This window comes from Sinohyriopsis cumingii, chromosome 1 (assembly GCF_028554795.1).
Source record: "Sinohyriopsis cumingii isolate HCF-2022 chromosome 1, ASM2855479v2, whole genome shotgun sequence".
NCBI classification, from domain to species: Eukaryota; Metazoa; Mollusca; class Bivalvia; order Unionida; family Unionidae; genus Sinohyriopsis; species Sinohyriopsis cumingii.
In genome coordinates this window covers 75,222,332-75,248,874 of record NC_142961.1, presented here as the reverse complement: position 1 = coordinate 75,248,874, position 26,543 = coordinate 75,222,332, and the positions used below count along the sequence as shown (strand labels likewise).

General features: G+C 35.8%; 1 protein-coding gene across 1 annotated transcript in view; it reads right to left on the bottom strand.

Annotated features, from left to right (window-relative positions):
• The window catches only part of LOC149807137 (mitogen-activated protein kinase kinase kinase 1-like), a 128,324-nt gene that overhangs the window by 96,417 nt on the left and 5,364 nt on the right, over window positions 1–26,543 (bottom strand). Inside the window, exons 2-3 of the mRNA XM_089962584.1 lie at window positions 2,154–2,247; window positions 29–67 (exon numbers count right to left, since the gene is read on the bottom strand). Of these exons, the coding sequence (XP_089818710.1) occupies window positions 29–67; window positions 2,154–2,247 (133 nt within the window). The remainder of the gene's footprint in view (window positions 1–28; window positions 68–2,153; window positions 2,248–26,543) is intronic.

Here is a 26,543-nt window from a genome sequence, read left to right as displayed (position 1 = left end):
CCATGTCACATACTCTGCCACAACTTACCCCAGTATCTGTACGGCCTGAGCTTTCTCTTCTGACCAACTGTAAAGAAAAATATGATACATGCATATAAAGATTAGTTTACGATATTTGTATATAGAGTAGGAGTTCATATATCATAATCCCACATATCTCAACCCCCTCAAATCTGATCTGAACCTCTTTTGCCTGACTTTACCATATTAAGGTTGGTATCAGGTATACACAAACTGCACCAAAATAGTATGAACAAGCAATGACTATCAGGCTGATAAATAAAATAAAATCCACTCACCAGGTGTTCGCATAGTGTGGCATTTAATCTATAGCATATGAACACATGATGAATGTTTGTCCAATGCCTTGCCCGTGCTTAATATTATGACACATTCAGCATTCACTGTTTTCAAAATTTCAACTTCAGCTATACGCAAACGAATCATATCAGAACTACAGCAGCAGTCCCCAGATAGTTCATACATGTATAAAGAAACATCTCCAAAGCACAAATATATGAGAAAAATGTAAGCTTATATGCCACTTCCATCTGTACATGTACAAGATTTTATGTATCATGTAAGATTTTATGTATCATGTAAAATTACAACAAAACTAACTTAATCAGTAAGAACTACAGAAAACTGGACATTAAAAACCTTTCTATCGCATAGTTATAAGGGCAGTGTCTACCTGAGAAATGAATGTAGGTATGACTGTGTGCATGCATTATGCATGCTGGATTAAACAAGATAATCCATTCGAATTGTGTACACTAGATGCATGCAGTCCTTATAGATGGAGTGGTCCAGGCCAATAATGATATTGTACTGAAAGTTTAAGCAGGTCAATCTCTTCTGTTAAAAAGACATGTCAATCTCTTCTGTAAAACAGACAGGCCAGTCTCTTACAGGCCAGTCATACTACATGAAGCCATTTGTAGATAAAACACTATTTGATTTGGAACATTAGATTGTACAGAAGACGTAAACAAATCTTTTTGAGTTGGACTTGCGTCACATATTTGCCGCATAAATATGCTGTGGTTGGATAAAGTTCTGTCAGTTGGGGAGACCGGTTTATGTGTGTGAACAAAGGTTAAGTTTTTATTTTACTTCAGTCAGTTCACATTTAAACCAAGCTTGTATACAGGGTTGATTCCAATTCAGAGGTCTCGGAAATGCTTAATCACGCCAATTTCTTTTCTTCTGGGACGCAGAAAATCACCAAGGTGGCAGGGTACAGAGTCATAAATTGGTCCCTGGCAAATTTCTTAACTTACGGCTGTGGTGTGACTTTTTCAGCTATTATTGTTTACTATTTAAAGATATGGATATATTTGTGAACTAGGTGTTTCGGGCTTGTGTTTTTCTTGAAATAGATGTCAGGCATGTACACCTTCCAAAGTTACTCTGCAGTATGTTGATAGTGAAATACCAATAGTTGTCTAGAGAGAAGAGCTAGCCTCCCATAGCACTAAACACATGGGTTTGGGACAAGTAGAATATCTCAAAAATGGCTTGGATGACAACTATTTTCAGTTGGATCAGCCTGTTTAGTACACAATGAGAGCATCACATGGTGTAAAAAATGACATTTGGACACGAAAATTACAGGTAGAAATTTGGGGTTGGGGTGCATAAACTTCTGCCATTGACTTCTTTGATCAAGTGGATAATATTCTTATGCTTTGTTTTAATACAGGTATCCAAAAATATGGACCTTTTTGACCTCACTTGTGCATTTGTTTTATGGCCATCTTGATGTATATTGATACGATGATTAATGCATATCGTAACATGTATAAGTGGGATAGTCTTACAGAAGCTTGAAAGGAATGTGGAGGCATCAAAAGCATATTTACAAGTTTATCCTATAGCGAAAAAGAATTGTATTGACAAAATTCCAGGCTAAGGACAGTGGATGGAAACCATGTATGGCAATGCCACCTATGACCTGATACTATAGTTTGTATTCAAGATGTTACATCTCTGTCAAGTTGTATCCATGGAGGAGTGAATTATGAAAATGTGTCATGTGAATGTTGTAACAGAATTATCATGAGTAAAACATAAATGTAATAATGACCACACACACACACACACCCTGAAGATTCTGTATAAGGAAGACATGAAAAGAAAATCATATTTACCCTGGCAACTCTTTTATTTTTTTCAATGAGATCCTTCTTCCATGGAGGCATGGGCCGAGATTTAGGTTTATCTCCCTTGTCATCCTTGGGTTTTCTTTAAAAAAACAAACAAAAAAAACCATGCACAAATACATGTACTACAGATACAAAAAGTGTCTGTCCCAGTCATATGTAAGTGTCATAAAGTTTACATGGATCTGCAGTGCCTCAGTAGTTAGTTGTTGTTGTAGGGTTTAATGCCATTTTTCAGCACACGATAGCCTATACATGGTGGCCAGTATTAATGATGGAGGAAGAACCCAGGAAAACTCCGGAAAGAACCACCGACCCATGAGAAGCTACTGGCAAGCTTTCTCACATACCCACATTGGCCAAATCTGAGACTCGAACCCATGCAGACAGAGGTGAGATGGCAATGATCCATAACGGAGAGTGCTTTAGACCACTCGGGGCCCAGCCTCAGTAGTTAGCATTTAGGACTCATAACTGAAAGGGTATGGGTTCAAATCATACCACTGGACCAGCTCGGGTCAGCTACAATGTTGAGCAATCTACTTTACTCCAATTGCTTTACTCAGCACTAAATAACCTACTTGTGTTGCTGCGCTGTAAACCAAACAAAACCAATCATAGAGTTTTCCCATGTAAGAAAGGCATGTGCAATACCCGTAAAACCTAATTCTGCCCAAAGAATCTGACCCTCAGGTGGGATCTGCCAATCCCACACCAATGTATATGATAGATTATTATGATCTTTTATTCCAATTCCTGAAATTACATGTACTCATTGGTACAAACATAACTCTTCTTTCCCAGCAAATATGGAGGTCACAAGATACAAGTCACCAGAATTGCTACTCACAAGGCTCTAAAATACCAAGAGGAATGTTGGGCAGGTATATCTGATTCAAGGCTCTTGTCAAGATTTTAAAGAACGAGAAATGTATTTTTTCTCAATTTTATGGCAGTATATTATCTTTCCCACTACTGTACATAAGAAACTGCATCTCATCTTACCACATCTGCCCCTGTTGACCTACATGTTAACAGCACGACCTATATCATGCTGTCACCAACTGTTATCATGGTCTACAGTGAATGCAACATGTACTAAATAAATAATTGATGTGAACAACACTGACTATGATCTGTTAATGGATGGTGCAATGTCAGCTATGTCTGTTGATAAGATAAGACTGAACTTCTATGCAAAATGAATTTTAAATGTTCATTGTTATAATTTTATGGACATTTAACAACAGGGTACTTTCTCCAACAGCTTTGCATATTATGACTTCTGGGGGAAAGCTATTCAATTAAGAGTGGCACAAGTAAATGTTCACAACCTGTAAGTTTTATTAAGTGGTTTTTGATTGCTTGGATCTTTAGCTCAGTAAAATATCACTTTTTCAAGAAGTTAAATTCATCATTACAGCACCATTTAAGTGATCATCCTTAAGACTTGGCCGTCAACTGTGATGACAGAGTGTTGTTGTTGTTGTAGGGTTTAATGCCATTTTTCAGCACAAGATAGGCTATACATGGCCGCCAGTATTAATGGTGGAGGAAGAACCCGGGAAAACTCCAGAAAGAAAAACCGACCCTCGAAGGACAGAGTGTACTCCTGAGAGCACTGCCTGTAACACAGGGTAGGCTGCAGTGTCCTATTAAAACAGACTAGGGAAAACATTGTAATAATTTAATCAAAGCAAATAACACATACCATGTAAACTGAGGTCAGTTTTAGAAGACTACAATGTACAACAGTATGAAAAAAGATAAATGCATATACATACGTAACCAGATTGTGAACATGGTAAACCCAGATCTATCATTACATAATGATCTTGAATATTTTTTCTAAAGATGATACCAAGCAAACATTACAGACTCATCTGTCAGATCTGAACCCATAACTGTATTCTGTTAATTAATTTTAGTTAAACTAAAAATCCAGCTAAAAAAAGAACTAAATCAGGCTCCCTCAATATTTAGACTAATAAATGCACTCTAGACTTGGAAATTTATATCAGTCTTTCAATGGTCAGAATATTTTCAAGTAAAAATTTGGTCTCAAATGAAGTTTTTATGATAGTTGGAGAAGATATTTTACTGATGATGGTTCACCTACATGTACAGCGTACATGTATTTGAATAGAGTTATTCAAGTTAAGAAAAATCTTGAAGTTCTGAAATTCCAGCTTTATTCTATTTAAAGTAATATACTTTCAAATTTGTTGCACTTCAAGCCTGACATGGAGTTTCTTGACAATGTGTTCCAAGATTACAACATTTGGGTCGACACAGGTTCCAACATGATTCACATTAAACAGGATCAAATACTGTACAAATAGTCATCATCTAGTTCTTTATTTCACAGGTTTAAATGTGGCAGCATATTTATGCTCACGTTTTTTAAACACTAGCGATTTGATGGTTTTCATAAATGTCGTCTATCATTATAGCGGGACTCCAGAAGTCTGACTAAAAAGGGGAGAGAGAATATAGATCTTTCCATGTCTAATTAATAATTTTCTTATTTATTGTGGGTTTGTTTTTAGAAAATCACTCTAAAAAGAAGGTAAAACTTCACAATAGTTCATAAAGCATAACATATATGGTTTTTGTAAAGACTGATAACAGTCAACAAGAATTTACACCTGTAACAAGGCAGGTTTTTTAAATTGATTTTTCACACAAGTTTATATAAATAAGTATAATTTTATACATCTGGGGTTAAATCAATCTTCTGTATATGCAACACCTGCACAATTTGAGGTACATATTTTTATGTGCATAAGCAGTGCAATTTCTGCATTTATTACACATGTATAAACGATGTCAATTCTTCCAGACGAGATTCCATATTTTGTTGATATGCGAATATTTATGTTAAGACAGAACCCATATGTCATCATGTACGTACAGATTTGTACATGTTCAACTTGAATCACGTTTCACTTAACAAAGCACTTCTAACAAGTAATCGCCTTTATTTGTTTGAGGAAAAGTGTATAAAATACTGTCACAACATTTCCTGCTTAACATTTTACAAGGACATCTAAGGTGTAAAACTTTTATAGAGAAAAATCTCTCTCAAGCAAGACTGAATGCAAATCTCATAACTGACACCAGATGGCATCTTCCATATGCTGATGTATATTGTTGTCATTTATTACTTTGAAATGTGGGCGTTTGTTTCATTTATGGCAGATGAAAATGTTGTTTACTTTGTTTTGCCTCCAAAGGTCATCTGATTACTTCTCAAATGCTATAGGTAATGAAAGTTTTGAAGTATGATTTATGATACATTTTAATAAAACAGTAGTTATATGTGACATAAAACAGCACTGTCCAAAGATGGGAATGTCAGTAAATTCAATGACCTCAAATAAATATCACAGTAAATCACCTCTCAAGAATAGCAATCCCACAATATAATAACCCTTTATTATATAACAGTTCCTGAGTACAGTCACTGATCCCATTTGATTATAAGGCAGACTCACTGTAACCAGTATCCTTCTATGGCTAAAAAGGACAACATTATAATGAGGGAGTACTGTTTCATGTACTTCATTATAAGGCAGCCCCTATATATGGCAGTATACTCAATGACTCCAATGGACAGTGCTATAACAAGGGAGTACTGTATAAAAGAATGAAACATTATTTTAAGTTGCTATTCATTCTTCTAGGTCAGAAACCGTAAGTGTGCATATAATGATTATGTCTATTTTAAAAAACAAAAAATATCCTCTTGCTTGTAACCTTCAAACCCCCCCCCATCCCCAGCAAGGATGACCAGACAAGTGGATTCTTTTCAGCTTGGGTAAATCAAATAAAGACTTCCGTTTGGTTATTCCAAGTGATGAAATTACGGATATAAATAATACAGTATATATAACTATTTATGTTCTTCTCAAAGCACAATGTCCAATGTAGTCATATTTTTCACAGTTGTCAAAATATATATTCACTACCAAAAGAACTAAGTTTTGGAAATGGAGGGTAACATCTCAGTCACAACTGGGAGTCCTGTTGTAATTACTATTGGATATTTAAAAATAAAAAATCCTACAAATGCAAAGATTCGTTGCAAATATGAAATCTTAGACTTTTACTCCTAGCTCCCCACCTGTGGGCATGGAAATGTCAAAAGGGGACTATAGCATGCTGTAAGATACAACTAATTAATGCAACCAACTTATCCTGAGATGTGTCCCATGATGATGTTCCAGGTCTGGGACAGTTTAAAAAGTGTGGATTATACAAAAATATCACACAGTATCGTAAGGATTTCACCCATGGTTGCTTTTACCCTAGTTCCAAAGGCCGGGGGGGGGGACACCTAAACTTACTCTGTATTGTGTAACAACGATTGTACTGATGTGCAATTAAACTTTATACATAGGCACATTTAGAGCTACTCAAATAGTGACCCCTCTCCTGGGACTGTATTACAGATTAAAAAACTTCTGTCATCCATTCATCTTTGTGAAATGTCATACCAAAATATGTTCTTTGTACAATGTGGATCAGTTCTGGTTGCTAGGAAAATTGTCAGACAGATGGATAAAAATGCACACATGAACAAATGACATCACTAATCACAATATATTATCTGCCAAAATGCAGATATAAAAACTGAAAATCTTGGAACAAAATTACAGGCCATAAGACTAGGCATTCTCACCCCGGGGTGGAAAGAATTCTGTTCAAACTGCAGAGTACACTGTCAACAGGTTAGTAAATATGTAAAATAGAAAACTATTCAACCTCCTCAGTAATGCCAAAGAAGTTGGTAGGGGGGGGATCAAATGACAGCATCTTCTATGGTTCTTCACTAACAACTCCCATTCTTTTTATTATTTACTGCCTGTCACCACACCACCCTACCCCCATTACACATGGGTTATGACTTAAAATCTGTTAGATATGTTATGTGTCTCCCTGCTGAGACTGCACAAAGTCTGGACAAAAAGTATTTGAAAATTGTGACAGACCTAACTTGTAAACCCTTCCAAGGAATATGAAGTCACCCCTCTCCTGAATACATTTCCCATAGGGAACAAGTTTGGTGAATTTAGCCTTGGGGAGCATGCATGCACTCTCACACACACACAGAGTAATGGACAGACGACAGATGGCAGGTATTACAATATTCCAAATGTGAAAACATGGGGAAATTTATGCTATGATAGGCCAAATTCATATTAGACGGAAGCATTTCAGATTATTTGTCAATATTTCATTTTAAAAAATCCATTCTTATCTTGTTATATAGCACAAATAGGTCCTTCATCATACTGTATGATTTAGAAAAATCTTCTAGTATTAATATTAAACTCTAAAACAATCTCTCTGCAATTCAACAGCAGCAGTTACAGTATTAATTACTTAATTTAACAGGGGAAACACTTTGTTCCTCTGACTGATTTTCTGCACCTGTGACTTTGAAGTTTCTCACTTTGAATAGGTCTACGAGCACAAATACAATTTCTAGTCTCTATTTCCTCAGAGTGTTCTAGTTTAACATGCTGTTAAAATCCAAAAGAAAAGAAAAATGCACTTTTCATACCAAATAGTTTTCTCTCTTAAAGTAAGCATAAATCTGCATACATTCCAATTAGTTTTTCTCTTCAAAATATCAGATGCCCTTAAATATGTTACATTATTGAGCACAAACACATAACAGGTTTAATGAATAGGAAGCAATCAAATTAGGTCTGGAAAATGCTTCTCTGGCTTTTAGCCTTTTAAGGATAAAAAAATGGGGAACCATCTCTGTCACGTGCCATGTGTGAGTCAGTAGCGTGAACACAAAGAGAATTAGAAAGCTCCCTCTAATAAATTATTGGCAACTGACAATTTCTTCTCATTCCAAACAAAGGGAAGAAAACACTGTAAATCTCCTGAGAAAATTCAACCATGTATAGACCATTCACTCAACTAAGAAAAGAATTAAAAACCCAGCCAAACCCACTGAACATCTCAAAATCTATTCCTAACATCGATATTAAAAATATCTTGTTTACTGCTTAGCATGTATCAGGAATTAAAAATTCAGTGATAAAACCCTGAATTTTCCTTAAAGGATCTGCCTTCTCTACAGGGGAATCACAAACATTAATTTTTGTAATTCAGCGGTTTTTTCAGTATCTCAAGTATATGCATCACAAGCATGATACTGTAAATGTCACAAAATTTGAGTGTTTTGGTGAAAATGGGGCTAGATCTGCCACAACTTACTATCTACAATTGATTGTAAGTTGAGTCAAACTGCAAACAACAAAGATCCAGTTCTTCCATAGAATAAAGTACTTGCAGATTAGGGTCTATGTTGTGTGTTCTACTGATTACTCGTAACAAACTGCATTATGTGATGGCAGATCTAGGTCTGTGCATTTTTGCAGTTGGACTCATTTTATAAGAAGTATGTACAGTATCATGTCCCACAGATAATACCTGAAGGTCACAAAACTCAACTTAAGTCTGTGATTGAGTTTCCATTATCAATCAGAAACAACCATTATATTGTTACTTATCAAAATAAAATCTCAAGTTCAAACTCAGAAGATTTATAATTCCATGTCAGGGTCTAGAAAGTTTGCTCTATTTTTAAATAATAGCAAAACAGATTAGACCCCAATCTGCCAGCATAATTATGCACAGGCAAATAGGATTCTAAGAAGCTTACAATTGGGTCCACATTACACATAGATAAGTAATTTGAGTTGGAAACTGTCCATCTACCTATTATTGCTGAAAAGATCCTTGTCTATCAAATTGGGAAAAATTAAACTCTTTGCTTGACAAATATAGTTTATATTACCTGTAGAAAAGTTTATATCAAATATTAAAGATAAGAGTGTCCTCCTTATGGCCTTCAATCCTAACTACAAACAATCACTAGCCTTTCAAACACAAAGCTGCATGCACTGGGCTTGAATCTGAACATTTTGAGGAATTTTACAGCAAACACAATATTGAACAGTGACACTTGAGTGAAAATGTTAACAGTGAAATACTCCTGTGATGTAAAGATACTGATACTAATAATTATAGAAATAAGTGACACTGTAATTAAAGGGACAAACGGGAGTCCATCCAACACCAGAACTCTGATGAAATACTGTAAATCATGAAAGATTCAGACTTGCTGTTTGCAAAAAATACTATCAACAAAATAAAAAGTTAGAAATACATTACTGCATTGCATTCATTTAAAACACGAAAATTAATGTTTCATTTACAATTATTCTTCAACATTTAATTAGCATAGAATTTTTAAAAGCTAATATGCCATTTTGAAAAGAAAATAATTTACAAATACAATTCTCAGCTAACTATTACCCAAAATTAAATATTAACATTTTCTTCTGTAATTCATGTTAAAGGATACAACCATGAGGAAAAGTAAACAAATCATTTATTAAAGTTTTCAATTACATGTATCATTACAAGATAAATAAATATGTACAGTTACACTGAAGAAACCTGATCCTTTAAGGACACCATCATTATATCCAAATTTTCTGAGATTGAAGTGAAAATATGAAGCTATATTTATTTTATGAAAATTTAAAATGCTTTTTTTCAGTCATGACACTGGGATCCTATCAAGAAGCCCACTGTTCTATTTTCAAAGGAGAGACAGTGCCAAACCTGATGTTGCTTCCTGGCATTTTTTTAAAAAAAATCCTGTCTGGAATTAACCTTAAAGCAAGGGTATCATCGATAACAATGCATTATATCTATCCAAATTTCTGGAAAGAGGTCCAGACTAATGTAAGAAATGTGTACGAATTTGGTACTAAATAACGTACCCCCTTCAAATAAATCTGCACTAGAGGAGCAACACATCGCCTATTTTAACCAAAAGTTAAAGACAGCGATTAATTACAACACAAATACCTAAATACATGTATGTCAATATACCTTAAAAAATGCCAGCTTCCATACAAATTGTTATATTAGACTTTAACTGTGGCAAAAGCAAACGCCAAGTCATGTTGACTACATGATTAGCGTGCTATACTTGCAAATGAAGTTGCATTACACCCCTACAAAAACAAATCCATGACTTCATGAACAATCATGAACTGTTCATAAATGTTCCTGATCAGTTCATCATTTGTGTTCATGAACAAATATTCATGAAAGTTCCTCAACTAAGTTCATGAACACTTCAAGAATTATGATGAATCATGTACTTGAAGTTCATGAACACACTGATGAGCTTTTATGAACTATTATAATATCTTTGAAGTTCCTGAAATGTCATGAACTTGGTTCATGAACAATTCAAGTACTTTGATGCAATACCAAGATATTTTTTAAAAATGTATATGAAATTCAATATCATTATATTCAAAAAATGTTCTTGAAAATTCATCATACAAACTTCTCACAATATTAGTGAAATATAAATAAAGGTGAATATGTTTCTTTTTTTAAATGATATGATACTGTATAAATGTTCATAGAGATCTTTTATTCAATACTTGTGTACTTAACCTGAGTAGTTCTGGATTAATATGGGAAAATATTTTCTGGCCAGCATGAACAAAATGTATTTGCTTTAAAAAGCTTTCAATGACTTTGTTCTAGCGTTTTTGTCCATTACTGTCATTAGCTGCATTTTCTATTGACTTCGTCACTGGTTGCCAATTTGCCGTAAAAACCGAAATATGTAAACAACTATTATCCTGACTGGATGACTGTGAATTGTTGTTGTTGTTGTGGGGTTTAATGCCATTTTTCAGCACACGATAGGCTATACATGGCGGCCAGTATTAATGGTGGAGGAAGAACCCAGGAAAACCCCGGAAAGAACCACCGACCCACGAGAAGCTACTGGCAAGCTTTCTCACATACCCACATTGGCTGAATCTTAGACTCGAACCGCCGCAGACAGAGGTGAGATGGCAGTGATCCGTAACGAAGAGCGCTTTAGACCACTCGGCCACTCGGGGCCCCGGATGACTGTGAAAGAAGACGTGATATGACTGGTTAATATATATGCAAGATTTCAGCAGCTGAGCCTCCTTTTTTTTTTTTTTAGGAACCATTCATGAAGTCATGAATCATTTATGAGAAACTTTGTTCATCATGGTTCATGCACTTATTTATAAATGATGATGACCCAATTTGTAAACTTCTATGAACTGTTCATGCATTCAGTTCATGAATATTTCATGTTCAAGAACAGTTTGTAAAGTTTTGGTTCATGAACAGTTCATGAATTCATAATTTCATGAACTGACCATTTTCAGTTTATGCACATTCATGAATGGTTCATGAACCTTTCAAGAACAGTTCGTGAATTATTCATGATCATTTCATAGGGGTGGGTTTGAATCATCAGACCAGCCTGGGTCAGCTACCAGGATGTGTCCTTGGGCAATGCACTTTACTCCAACTGCTTAGGCACTAAATAACCAAAGTGTTGCTGTACCATTAAGTACCCATCCAAACCAAAGTGTTGCTGTACCATTAAGTACATAACCAAACCAAACACAAACTACATATATTTACAATGAATACATTGCCAGGGTGTTGGGACAATTTGTGCTGAAGGGCTTTATACCAATGGCCTGAGACTGGTCATTTGAATGACATCTGCCTAATATCTAGGGGTGAAATGGAACACATGTGCCGCATAGCGATACAATTCATGGTACACAGCCTGTGGTACGATACATATCGATACACATATGAACTTGATAAGGTTTCCATCTTTTGAAGGTAGGTGGTGCCTATTTGGGTATGTTGACATTCTTGGCTGTATTTCCAATATGCAGATTACAGATAGACATATAGTTATCATATATTTATATGCTATTCTCACTGGTGACAAGATAATAAAAATACTTTCAAACAGACTACCTGTTGGTTGTTAATGAGTTTTATCCAACAATTTAGGCCAATTAATGGTGGCTCCATTTAACTCATTACAGCCATCAGGCCTTTTGTGTTGCACTGCATGAATGCTTTGAAAACATCTTATTACCAATTTCATGTCTCACTTAAACTTCGAAGACATTACAATGTTATCTTCAAAAGAAAAGAATTAATGCAATTTCCTCGTGCTAAGAAATTCTCATCTATAACAAACCCTGGGATGAGATCAGGATGAATACCAACAAAATCCATCCCACTGTACTTCCTGCAGATGCAAAAGACTGCTGCAGCCACAGGTACTTGTATTTGTTAGTGAAGAAGGAAAACTATTGCCTATACCCAGTCCTATTCTATAAGTTATTTTTTTAACTTACACAAGGTGATAAACTTGAGTGGTTTGAAATCTGCCCCATTGCTGATTCTGTGCTAATTTTATTTATTCCATCTACACCTTCATTCACAGGTTAAATATCTCTGCATACAAAGAGAAATTTCAAATTTGTTGCCCATGTACAATTTAAGGAGAGATACTGCTAGGATTTTATCTTAAGGGAGACCTCCACCTTTGTCAAAGAAATAAGGAGGTGTGGAAAAAAGAAGGCGGGGGGGGGGGGGGGGGGGAACAGCATAGTTCAATGTTTACCTAACACTTCAATACCTGTCTATCTTTCTTCCTGCTCCACTTTCGTAGAGCTCTACTGAGATGAACATCTTATAATATGTCACATCTAGTTGTATAAGAATTAATCCGTTTATTGTTTCTGAGCATACTCTGTTCCTTATCTGTGTATGAATATTGTTTGTGCTTCCTTCTGAAGGGGCAAATATATATAGCTATCTTTGTCAGCTTGAATATGTTTGGAAACTGATCTTTATGACTGTTATGTACAATTTTCCAGAACTCACATATATTATCTTTTGCACACATCTGCTCCAAAGTAGGATTTTTCACTAACATAAACTTTGTTGAATCTGTGGTTTACAGACTACTATGCCAGATTTGTTATCTGTTCCATAATGCTCTATTTTGGTTTTTAATCCATCAATGCCATAGCCTGCTTTTTGCAGACAGAGGTATTCAGATAAATATCTTTACTTCTTAATTTCATTCTTTTACCCTTATTTAATCGGTTTATTTTAACCCTGATATGGACAAATGGGTTTTGTAGCATATGATCTGCAGGGCTAAACTGATTGACAAAAAAAATGAAAATTGCATTATGCTTTTAAATTGTTTGTATTTTAATTAGGCTCAGTATTCTGCCCTCTCCACGTTTAATTTGGATATACCACTGAAAGAGAGAATGACTGCCATACTGTTTATTTTTGTCTATCCAACATGTACGTCTGACTCATATTTAATACCATTTTTGGGCTCAAAATCACTCACTGGTATCTCCATTAACACTTTCACAGCTCCAATAATTATAGGTTACTGTATCTGTATAGGAAAATATGAACAAGTTTTTTGGATGGAATACTGCATGACCTGCAGTATATCCATCCGACAAAATAGTTCATATTTTCCCATACAAATTCAGTAACCTTTTTGTTATATGTTCATTTTCCTTATTCTACCTAAGGCTTAATTATATAAACAAAATACACTATAAAAAACAAAGTAACTGAATGCATGCCGTATTCCAAACTAAATACACAAGCGCAGATTCATCATTACACAACATTATTAACACGCACATAACTCTGCACTGATAAATTTGAACTTTGCTGCATGCTAGACATAACTTTTGAAAGAAAATGGCGTTTTGGTCTACTTAAAATTGAAATTTATAGTCATATTGTGAATGAATGTGCATTGCAACAACTTTTCCATTTGATCTGGAATGAATAGACTTTGGTATTTTTGTTGATTTTACGAAATTTCATGATTATGGACTTGATTCATCTGTTCAAATTCTACATGAAATACATTGGATTGAAATAGTGAGGGAGAAGCATGTTGACATCTGCCATTGAATATTTGAAATCATAATGTGGGAAGAAGATAAAGTCTTTCAATTGCAATTATCAAAAAGATGCTATGGAATTTAATGTTTATTTCATTTTGAGTGCAGTAAGGTTAATGGTCAATCAGCTATCAAAACATGTGCCTGTGAGTGTACAAGAGTTTGTTTGTCAGCGTAATTGATATCAAACTAGGCCTAGCTACTGATGGCTTGATGAATATACCAACGCTTGAACAAACCTGGCCAAGACATGGGGCCATCTAAAAAAATAATTACGGTCAGTCAATGTAATTCTTAAAAAAATCGCAAGGCAAAGTTGTTTTCACTTTCCAAACAGAAGAAGGCAAAGTTAAAATTTGTAGATGACTTAGTTGCCCACTCTGCTTGGTAGTGTGACCCATGGATGTTTTTGAACTAGTCCGGCAGAGGAAGTTCCAAATCTTCAGGTAAAGACAAGGAGCAAGTGTGTCTCATTGATGTTGGAGATATGCTACAATGGACAAGTTGTCTGAGGAGACCATGACACATCGAGCCCTTACCCTCTTGATGCACATGTGCAGTTGTAGAGATACTGTCTTCTAAGGTTGTTGATGTGGAGGGACAGCAGAATGGATGATTCAGCCAGAGTCCAAAGACCCAGAGGAATTAAGCCTTTGGATCTAAATGAGCACCACAAACTGAATGTGATGCATTGGTGAACAGGAAAAAGTGGGGCACTGGTGTATGCATGGGGATTAAAGTCAGGTATGTGTCCCGGATTCATTCACCTATGCAAATGATGATGAAACAGTGGTCTAAGAATGATTGTGTTTGATAGAGAATCAGTGTGGTTTCCATCTTGCAAGAAGGAAGAACTGTAGAGGATGCCATTTATAGTCATCCTTGGCAGCAGTGTTCAAGGTACCCAATAGAGAAGAGAAAGGTGAACAGAGAGGCATGTTGTTGCTTGCAGTGCTTCTAAAATTACCAGAACTCTATCAAATCCACTGGACCCAGACTAAGTTCTGCTTTTTTACGAAGTTCATCCCCAAGTAAATAAAGTCGAGAGTTGAAAGAGGTTCTGACTTCTCAAAGATGGGTAGAAGACTCAAGCGTGTTACCACAGACCAACAATGGAAAAGATCCTGATGAAGGGACTGAACCCAAGTATTGTGGATCAGCCAATACTGAAAATGTTCCCAATAATCAGAGGCATGCTGCTATGACTCCCTTAACACAGGTGATGGCTCTAAGTACAGAAGAGATGCCAAAGGGCAGAACCCAGAATTGAATACTTCCTGGACAAAGCAAAACCAGAGATTATCTGTGGTACTGAGGATCTATCAGTATGTGTAAATAGGCATCCTGAAGATGGAGACAGCCCAATATGAAAAATTCAGAGTGTTCCAGATTGAGGAATTCGTTGCATCTTGAAAGATTTCTCTAAAGAAAAAAGATAGAAAAATAATGCAAAACATTCCACCTTTTTTTGTAACCACGAAGATTCAGGAATATGTGGCAGACATCATTCATGACACTCTTGACTCCTCCATCTGTAAAAGGGTGTGCACTTCCTCCCTTAACTTCACAAGAACATAGGAGTCCTTAAGGAGGGTGTTCTCGAACTGGAGTCAATAACCCTTGAACATGATGTACATGATGCTTGACAAGGCTCTGAATGAAGTCTAGCTGAGTACCTACGGGGATGGCAGGTAGAGGGATGTACAGTAGGAGAGGGTTTGTGTCCCAAGGCACCCCCCCCCCATCGTAGGAAAAGAAATGTGGTTTGAGAAATTCCTCTTGGGGTCTGTGGCATCTAATTCCTGAGCACAATAAACCAGACTGATGAAGAAGTTTAGTTTGAGGATGCGTGTTGCACTGGGCTACATCTGTTTAAAAATCTGGTAAATGGTCCGATTTACAATGGCCAGGAGTGATTGTGAAAGAGCGATGTTGATAATCCAGCCACAAAGAGGGTCTCAGCTTCAAATAGAGCTGAAAGCCTTAACTATAGTAAACCAAGTCCAAAACAACATCATGGTGGAGATCTTGAATTTCCAGCTAAAATGCCATTTAAATTTTTTCGAGAAAGCTCATGGATGAACATCTTGGCTACAGCTTCTAGCATGTATTATAAGGCAACCAAGCCTCAACACTGCTGAAAGACATTTTTGGCCTGTGGCAAACCTCTGAGAAATTTCCTCGATCATGGAAGAATATGGAAGAAACAAAACCGATTTGGGTACAAGAACGGGTAAGAAACAGAACAGAAAGGATTTTATTGGATTGTGTACCAGGTTGTTTGGGTCCAGGATTAAGAGGCTCTAGACAATTTACGGCCTTGTCAAAGAACTAGACCTCAACTTTGTCATTAAACTAAGAGATTAGCTTGAACCTGGTAGAAGGTGTCAATGGCACTGCTTCTACCTCAAACTCATTGACATCAATGAGGATAATGAGAACATCATCATCGACTAGTATACTCAGCATCCGGGATTAGTCAGGCATCAGTGCACTCTGCAGCATCTCATAATTCAATGTGGTTAGGTGTAAGAAGACAGGATCATCTGTCTGTCCTGGACGATATGAGCTCTCTAGCCTTCCAATTTGATGTGACCTGGCAAGTAGATGATGGAGGGACACAAGCTGCATCATCACCTCAACTGTGTGGGTTGGATCCAATAATAATATTAATAATAATAATGAGGACTTTGTATAGCGCCTAATCTTTAGAAGCTCTAAGCGCTTTACAACATTAGACAACACCTATGAGATAAAAAACATATAATAATATTATTACAAAAACAAACACCATGAAATTAGAAAAACATTAAAAAATAAAAAACATGCTGAGAATATTTCAGGTAGGAAACATTATTATGTCTTTAAGTTTGTTCTTGCAGTCGAAATAAGTAAGTTTTGAGAGCCCTCTTGAATGTGATCACTGTCTTTGTGTCTAACTTCAGTGGGCAATTCATTCCACGTTGCTGGGCCCTGGTATGCAAAAGAATGCTGTCCATATGACTTTGTTTTCATAGTGGGAATAATGAGTATACGATTGTCAGAAGAGAAGCGTAAGTATCTTGCTGGTGTGTACACATGGGTGAGGTCGGATAGGTATGTTGGACTAGAGTCCGACAGTGAAACGTAGCATAGAGAACAAATTTTGTGTTTGATTCTGGATTGAATGGATAGCCAGTGTAGGGTACAGAGCAGCGGGGAGGTGTGCTCTGATCGTGGTATTCTAAGTATGATTCGAGCAGCTGTGTTTTGAACTTTTTGAAGTTTCTGGAGTAGATATTGAGATGAACCAGACAGAATTGAGTTACAATAGTCCAGTCTTGAAAGTACTAATGAACACACAAGTGTTTTAGTTGCATCAACCGAAAGATATTTGCGAATTGAGCTGATGTGTCTCAGCTCAAGGTATGCAGCCTAGCATATATGTTCATGACATGCTGGTGCAATGTGAGAGTACTGTCCAGAGTAACACCTAGGTTTTGTACTGATTGTATGAATTTAATGTTGGCGTTGCTGATATTAAATACAAGTGAGGTATACAAGGTTGATGACTCTGAGGTGGAGGGCCCCACATCCCATAAGGATTAGTTGGGATAATAAGGGTGGATATCGATCCATTGCCCTTCCCTAGTCTAAGTCAGGTGGACAGACTCCCAATCATGCAATGGATGGGATGATAACCTATCCCCATACTGTGAGGCCATTGAGATATAATTGGAGAATGCTAAAATCTCAGCTGATTCATCACTCTGAAGGTGCAGTGTTGGTCATTCTCATCAGAGTAACTTAAAAAGTTGGGAGTAGTGCAACATCTCCCATGTAGGAGAAGGCAACAAGCTTCCCTGAACAAGGGATGTTCAGTGTACCACCTCCATAACAGCACGTAGCAACACCCTTGTGTGATACTCCACCTCCATAATATGAGGGAGTAAAATCTTTAAGTAGTAATCCACCTCCCAATGTGAGGGAGCAACATGCTTCTGCAGTGCTACAACACCTTATTTGGATAAAGCAACACCTGATCAGTGCTGCAGCACCTTTTATGGATTTGACATGCTTGTGTGGTGCTCCACCTCCTTATCTCGAAAGAGCTCTCTAGTACAGTGCTACATCATCTCATCTGGAGAGAGTAGCATGTGTATATGGTGTTCCACCTCCCTAATGCGAGGGAGCAATGCACTTGTGTTGTGCTCCACCTCCTTGTCTAGAGAGTAACATGCTTGTGTGCTGCTCCACATTCATAACAGGAGGGAGCAACAAGCTTGTGCAGTGTTCCCTTTTTTTTTCTTGTTGCTCTACCTTATGTGGACACTTTAAACATGGGGAAGTCTGGATGAGTGCCCAAGGCCCTTCTTGAGGCCACACTTCCTTTTCCAACATATTGTCCTGACATTGTTTTTTTCTCTTCTGAAATGAATGTACTATCTGAAAGAGAACAATAATAATAACAATTGTATTATTAGTTCCAGATGAAACTCACCTGTTTGAATGAAATGTGTTATATACACACCAGTGTATTTGCACAAGGTAAAAGACTGTTCTCTGAAGTAAAATTAACTGAAAGGGAACAATAATAACAAACTAAAATAATATTGTCAAACATGCAACTCTCCTCTTTGTATCTACTGCATCCTATAGACGCCAATGCACTTGTACTTTTGTGTACACTGCTATATACATCCCTGTGTAAGCAAAATGGCAAACAAATCTCCAACCTTTTAATAAGGAAGACATTTGTTTCTTTAACCTTTATTTTACTCTAAGGGCAATGGTAAGACATATAATGTGATCCACCACATGTGGATTACAATGGTATAATTGACTAAAAATATCAAAAACAATGTTTGAGCAATTATTAATTAATGGAATTAAGAATTCATATTAATTGTGGTTGAACTTGTGTTATAACTCAAGAAAAAAGACTTACGCATGTACCAAGTCCAACAAGACCACTCCGGTGGCCTAGTGGTTAGAGCATCCACCTCGGGTGTGATAGGTCATGGGTTCAATCCCCAACCGAGTCATACCAAAGACTTACAAAAATGGTACTAACAGCTGCCTCGCTTGGCACTCAGCGTTAAGATGTTAGTGTTAGGACTGGTCGGCCTGGTATCAGGATAATGTGACTGGGTAGCACATCATGCTATGTGTCTGCAGCATGATGCCCCAGTGCTAGACATCACTATAAACTGTCACGCTGCAGACATTGTATCAATATGACTGAAATTTTTTTAAAGCTATGTTAAAAATCCAGATCACACACATACCAAGTCCAGCTGTATTATTTTGACAAATAAGAGTGTACTCTGACCCTAAAGTTGGGATACAACATGATAACCCAAAAATTACCATTCCAGAACTGAAAAACAGCAATGGTTACCAATATAAAAACAGAAGACAAGATGGATGAATATAACACTAGATGAAATATAGCTGAAGGGAGAACCAAACATGGTTTAAGCTCAAAGTAATTTTTCTCTGGTCACGATTTACTTGAGGACTGTTTCTGCACAGGTGCTGGGTATATATGAGCTCATCGTGTCAGCTGACAATTCTGCACTCTGGGAGGATGTATTTGCATGACATTTACGGGATTTTTCAACAAAAGTAATAAGATATGTAATAGCCATGGACAACATATTACCGCTATTACAACATTAACACAGATGATTTACCCTTAAATATTATTGTAAAAACATCTTCAGTGTAAAATAAAATAATCAAGCAATTCCAGAAAATATAAATAGCTACTAAAGTGTCTGCCAAAATCGTTTTTAGTTGGTGTCTCCTTTTTCAGCCCACCTTTGCCAAAGAACAGGCAATTTTCATTGACCATCTTTGATCCATTTGTTACTCATAAAATATCCTGCATTTGGCCTGAATCTCTCAAGATTACAACAACAATGTAATCAATAAAGAGTCTGTTGGGTATAAATGTTACCCTTTAGAACCCAATTACTGAGTCACATATCACTGCACTGTACATTTTGTGTCCCCAGTAGACCTGGTTCCTACTGCTTTCAATAATGTGGGGACAGGACACACAAATATTCATATTTTCTGGTCTTTAAAATAAATTATAATAATAATCTTTTATTCTTCAAAATGTAGATTTCAACAGGGAAACAAATGCTACCACAAAAAAAAAAAAAAATGGGGAAAAATATTCTCATCAGCACTTACAAACCCCTCACTTTCTGTCTGCTGTGTAGAAGTATATTTTCAATTATTGTAACTTGAATTATTACTGCTTTTAACTCTATTTAACTGACCACATTTGTTCATATGACTTGAAACCTAATAATATTAATAATAATAATAAAGACTTTATTTAGAGAAGGTAACTCAATTAGTTACAGAACTAATCTAAATAGAGGCCTTCTATCTGTTACGTACAATATATACAGTATATACAACATGATGTGAAAGATGTGGCTTGACACTAAATAATTAAGTAATTTTAAAATTCAAATTATCAAGCCTGGAACACAGGCATCTGTGAAAACATAAACATATATAAAACATATCATCCCGCATTGAAAAATTCAACTATGAAAATGATGCAAAATTACAGAAAAGCAGGCAGTATTTTTAGTACTAGAACTGTTCAATTTTCTAAAGATTTCATCCATTTAAGACACTGATTATGAAAGGAAGAAATGCTAGGAGCCTGCCTTATGTCACTGGGAATGTTGTTCCATGCCAGTGGACCAGTATATTGAAAACATTTTTTTTAAACAATTCCTTCTTTGGCCTTGGTGTAATATAATGTAATGTTTGCTTCTTACGGAACTTAAATTTGGAGTACCATCAGGATCTCTTTGGTGAAAGATATTGCTTAGACAGACAAGAATGGCTTTTCTAGATACTTTATACATCAATTTGGCCTTTCTAAGAAATATTCTTTCATGTATTATTCATTGCATCCTGAAAATTGTCTATACATTGATCTAGAATGAAATGGCAATCCCTCTTTTGGAGTCTTAAAAGTGTTGTTATGTTTGAATTAGAGCTATTACCCCCAAATTACATTACAGTAGTCCAGATATGGCTGAATATAACTTTTATAAAAGATGACCCTATACTGAAGAGGAATGTATGTTTTGATTTTCCTCAGTAGCCAAAGATAAGAATTAACCTTTTTGAAACATGTTTAATGTGAATAGACCAAGTAAGATTGTTATCTATGAATACACCAAGAACTTTATCTTGAGAGGTCATATTAAGGCTCACATTGTCAAATAGAACCTGGAGTTTGTCGCTATCTAGCCTTACTCGTTTTTGTTGTATTGCAACTAGTAGGGCTTTCGTTTTTCTGTGTTTATGATGATACTGTTTTCCTTGCACCATACTTGAAGTCTGTTGAGAGCATCTTGTAAGTTATTTTCAAGTACCAATTTGGTTTTACCCATCTCAGACAGTGTAGTAGGGCTGTCAAAAACCACAGAAAACTTCACCCAGGTACCCGCTGCATTGTTTAACGGGTACCCGTTAGAGCATGAAAGACATGTACAATCCTAATTACCCCACTGTCAAATTTTCACAAACCTGGACTGTTGTAGGGTGACGAAACAAACAGACTATTTACATCATTTTGCACATTATTGACCACACTTTATCCACTATTTCACATTCTCTTTTTCGCATTTTACCAATCTGCACTTTCACATTCCACACCCAATGGGAGACAGCTGATAGTCTGTTGATGGAGATATGTAATTTGTTTTCCTGTTGTACTTCAAACTGTCTATTATAAATCGTGCTATAATATTTTGTTTGATTTGTCAATAATAATGAATTAATATTACAATGTTGTTTCACTTATTAATAAACTTAACTTCCACAGCGTGTTTTGTTATTACTCACTGCAAATGCGGTGAAAGTCAACTTCCGGTTGAGAACTTGAATACTAAACGAGGTTTACACTTAAGTAAGTAAGCGAAACATTACAATATTAAAATTTCAAACTAGAATAAAATAATGTTTTTGAATGTTTTTATGAACTGCTGATGATATACGATATTTTTATAGTAATGTCGACAAATTATTTTTGTGAACAGGTACTCGTCGTTAATTTTCAATGCCTGGGTTTTTCACTACAGTTGACAGCCCTACTGCATAGAGGTATGTGGAAGAAATGGAAGTTCCAACCGTAAGAGGTAAATCGTTGATAAATAGAATGAATAACATAGGTCCAAAGATAGAACCCAGTGGTAACCCACAATTAATATTTTTACTTTCTGAAAGCTGACCATTTAAAGATACTTTTTGCACTCTATCGGTTAAGTAAGAAGTAAACCAGTTTAGGGAGTTTTCACTGAATTGATAAATTTTTAGTTTTTCCAGCAAAATTTCATGGTCTATAAGATCAAAAGCTTTATGAAAATCAACCATAACAGTACCTACCTTTTCGGGGCCCCGAGTGGCCGAGTGGTCTAAAGCGCTCTTCATTACGGATCACTGCCATCTCACCTCTGTCTGCTGCGGTTCGAGTCTAAGATTCAGCCAATGTGGGTATGTGAGAAAGCTTGCCAGTACCTTCTCGAGGGTCGGTGGTTCTTTCCGGGGTTTTCCCGGGTTCTTCCTCCACCATTAATACTGGCCGCCATGTATAGCCTATCTTGTGCTGAAAAATGGCGTTAAACCCCACAACAACAACAACAACAACAACAACCTACCTTTTCTCCTTGATCTAATGCTCTCAGCCATTTATCAATCAAAGATACAAGTGCAGTTTCACAGGAGTGATTCTGTTGAAATCCAGACTGATTATCATGAATAAGATCATAAGTGTTCAAATAGTTGAGAAAAGAATCATGTACATGTTTTTCTAGTAATTTGGGGAGACAAAGAAGGATAGAGATGGGTCTGTAGTTATTTACATCATCTTTTGTTCCTGCTCTATGCAGTGGTATAACCTTAGCAGTTTTCCATGTTTGTGGAAATTTATTAGACCTAATACTTTCATTGCAAATGAAAGTTATACTCTCTACAACTGCAGGTGCAGCTACATTTATTAGCCTTGGTCCAATCATATTAAGTCCTGTAGCTTTACAATCATCCATTTTTTTAATATATTTCAACATAAATTCTGGAATCATTACAGGAAATTCAAACTTTATATTGTTTGGTAGTTTTATTAGCACAAAAATGTCTGAGTTCCAGATGATCAGATGAAGTTCTGTGTTCTTTAAGCTTTTCAGCAATTTGAACAAAAAAGTTGTTAAAAATATTTGAGATGTCAGTTGGATTATTGGTATAACTGCCCTTATGATTGAGGGATGCAATTTCAATTTTACTCTTACATTTGCCTGCACCAAACCCTGTAAACACTTTCCAGATTGCTTTTAGGTTATTTCGGTTTTATCTAGAACTTTCTTGTAGTGCGCTTGTTTGGCTTGACGTATCATTTTGTTAACTTTATTCCTCCAAACTCTACATTCAGTTTGATTTCCTACTGATTTTAGTTGGTCTTTTTGCATTATTGCTTGTCAAATATCTGGGGAGATCCAGCCTGGCTGGTGGTCTTTCTTTATCCTGTGTGTTTTTAAAGGGGCATGTTTGTTCACTATACTGATGAACAGATCTGCCCAAGTATCTAGAACATCATCAATATCTTCCAAGACCTGGACTGTATTCCATGGAATCTGTTTCAGATCTTCTAAGAATTTAACAACATCAAAGTTTTGAAAAGATCTATAAGTAATGGATTTATGGATATTATTTTCGTTGCTTTGCCAATGACTTTACATGTTAGAAAAAATTGCAAAGTGGTCACTTATACCAATCTTTGGAACCATTACTACCAAAACATTCTCCTTTGTATTGGTATAAATATGATCTATAAGTGTTTTAGAGGTAGATGTTGCTCTGGTAGGTTCATTTACTAGTTGCTCCATACCTAACAAAGCAATAAAATTCATCCAACTGACTTTTATTTGATCATTGAGAAGGTCTCTATTTATATCGCACAGAATATAAAATTTTTTCTCTTCATTTGAAATTTTATCTACCTGAAGTTCAAAATATTCACACCAATCAGTACATGATGATGGGGTTCTGTATTTCTTGGTCTTCCCGTCTTTTACGAACAATACCAGTTTTAACATACACAATGAACCCACCACTGCCTGCTTTCCTATCCTTTCGATAAGGTTTGTCATAGCCATTGATATACAAGAAATTTTCACCCTGATTTTCTGTTAACATTGTTTCAGAGAGTCCAAATAAATGGATATTATTATATGGATAGGTTAGCAGTAACTTCACTTGATCAATCTTTCCACGAAAACCCTGAATATTTAAATGACCCATGTGTAAACCTTTGCTAGTAACTCCTACATTCATGAGATTAATATCAATGCAATTTGAGGTACTCAAGGAGAAATTAGAAGTATTAAAACTATGTTCACAGTGATCATCAATACAACTATCATTACTGCATAAAAAATTAGTTTTTCTACAACTGCATTTTCTACTTTTATAGTAAATAATTTCATTAATTCAAATTCTTGGCGTAATTGCTTAACCCTGTCTAAAAATGTGTTTTATATTTATTTTTGGTGACAAAAATGTTTTATTTGTATTTATGCCAACTTATAAAAAACATTTTTTTCTTCAAAATATAACAAGTTACTAACTAAACTAATAATAAAACAACATTTTCTTGACATTAGTGACCAGTTCTGCATCATTTGTTACGTGGACTGAAAGAATGTCATGTACCAAATGAAGCTCTACTTGCATCAACTGAAAATAATGCATACAAATTCTCTTCAGCTGAAAGTACACAAGTGATTTTATCTATCCATTTGGTAATTTTAAACTCATCAGACAACTAAACCAGCAATCATAAATATATTTGTTTCAGCTGTTGGCAAAAGAACACAACAGACTGCTAAGTAAAGTCTACATACAAAGATGGTCTACAGTTAAGGTAAACAAGGGTCTAGTTCTTGAGAAAAATGAGTCCCAGGGATATGTCTATTTGGTGTGGAAGCACTAAACACAGGCCAAACTAGAGGTCATACTTTGGACAGTACTATGTATATTTAATTGTAGGGAACATGTTAAGCAATCAGTTTAACAGTACATGTAAGAAATGGAGTGACACAAAATTACAGCATTTTTTGACATTCTTTGATTTAATAACTTAATAATTCATATCCATGTAATCATGTCACATAATGTATTGATGTCTGGAAGTTTGGAAGGCCCTATCCAGGCTTTGAAGTCTTAAGTTTGGAAGGCCCTATCCAGGCTTTGAAGTCATTAGCTTCTTCCCACAAGGGTTATAGACACAATGTCCCAGCATTCTTTTAATTATCAGGTCCACAGAGGCACACAAAAAGATTGGTCCAAGAATGTCAAATCAAATAAAATCCAATGAAATTAAAATGAGTACTCACTAGCACAACACAAAACTTAATGAAATAATCCATGAAACAGGGCTAATACATATCAGGAGAGCTGAAATTCAATGACTTTTCAATGACCAGTTTTCAGTAACTACTCATGGTATCAAGCATTCTGCTTCAGTTACTAATTTAAATACTAGAAACAAATACAAAACCAATACTGAAATAAATAAATGTAATATGAAAGGTAAATGATATTTAAAAAGAAAAGTCACTGTAACCCATATGTTAACCATTGCCCTTTAGCTTCTATATTTTCTTCTCCAGCTGCAACTCCAATGCTTTCACTACGGACATGCTGCCAGGATTTTATCTAAAGGGGGGGACCACTTACTCGCTTGTTATGAAAATGGGGGGGGGGGTAGAACAAAAAGGAGGCAGAAGTCTCACTAGGATTTTAAAACTAGGAGTCCAGGACTCCCATTTTGGTAAAAATTGGAGTCCCACCATCAAAAGATGCAGTCCCTTCTTTCCTACAGAATCAACACAGACGTGAGTACATCTATTTTAAGATGGAGAGTTTTTTGTAATGTAATCACTCACTTTAATATAGCTTCATTACAACAGTCCATCGACAGGATTGCAAATTTATGGTTTATTTATTTGTCTACATACTTGTTTTAATTTTAGGCAATCGTTAAATAGTATCAGATTTGCTGTTTTTTTCCGTATTTTCGCAAATAAGTGTCAAGTCTGAAAACAGCTTAGACCTTAAAGCGCATCTGGCGAATTCCACAAAATGTCATTGTTCCATATGTTTCTGACCAAAATAATTTGCATTTTAAAGTTAAATCTTTAATAAAATAATACCTAGGCTTGGTTGCTACTGAGTTTAATTTCTACATTCTTTATAACACAGACATAGCTCTTGTTCGTTCATCAAAGTGAGGCTGAATTTTGTCAATCCAAGTAAGGACTTATTATAAACACTAAGCTAGGCATCACATACTTTCTTACACTTAGCTACTGTCCCATCCAAACTATCAATACTAGCAGCTTTATCACTCTTCTGAATCTTGTTACAATCTTCGTAAGTTTGCTGTTTAACCCCAAAATACTTATCCAAATTGACAAATGGCATTTTGTCTAAGTCTCAACAT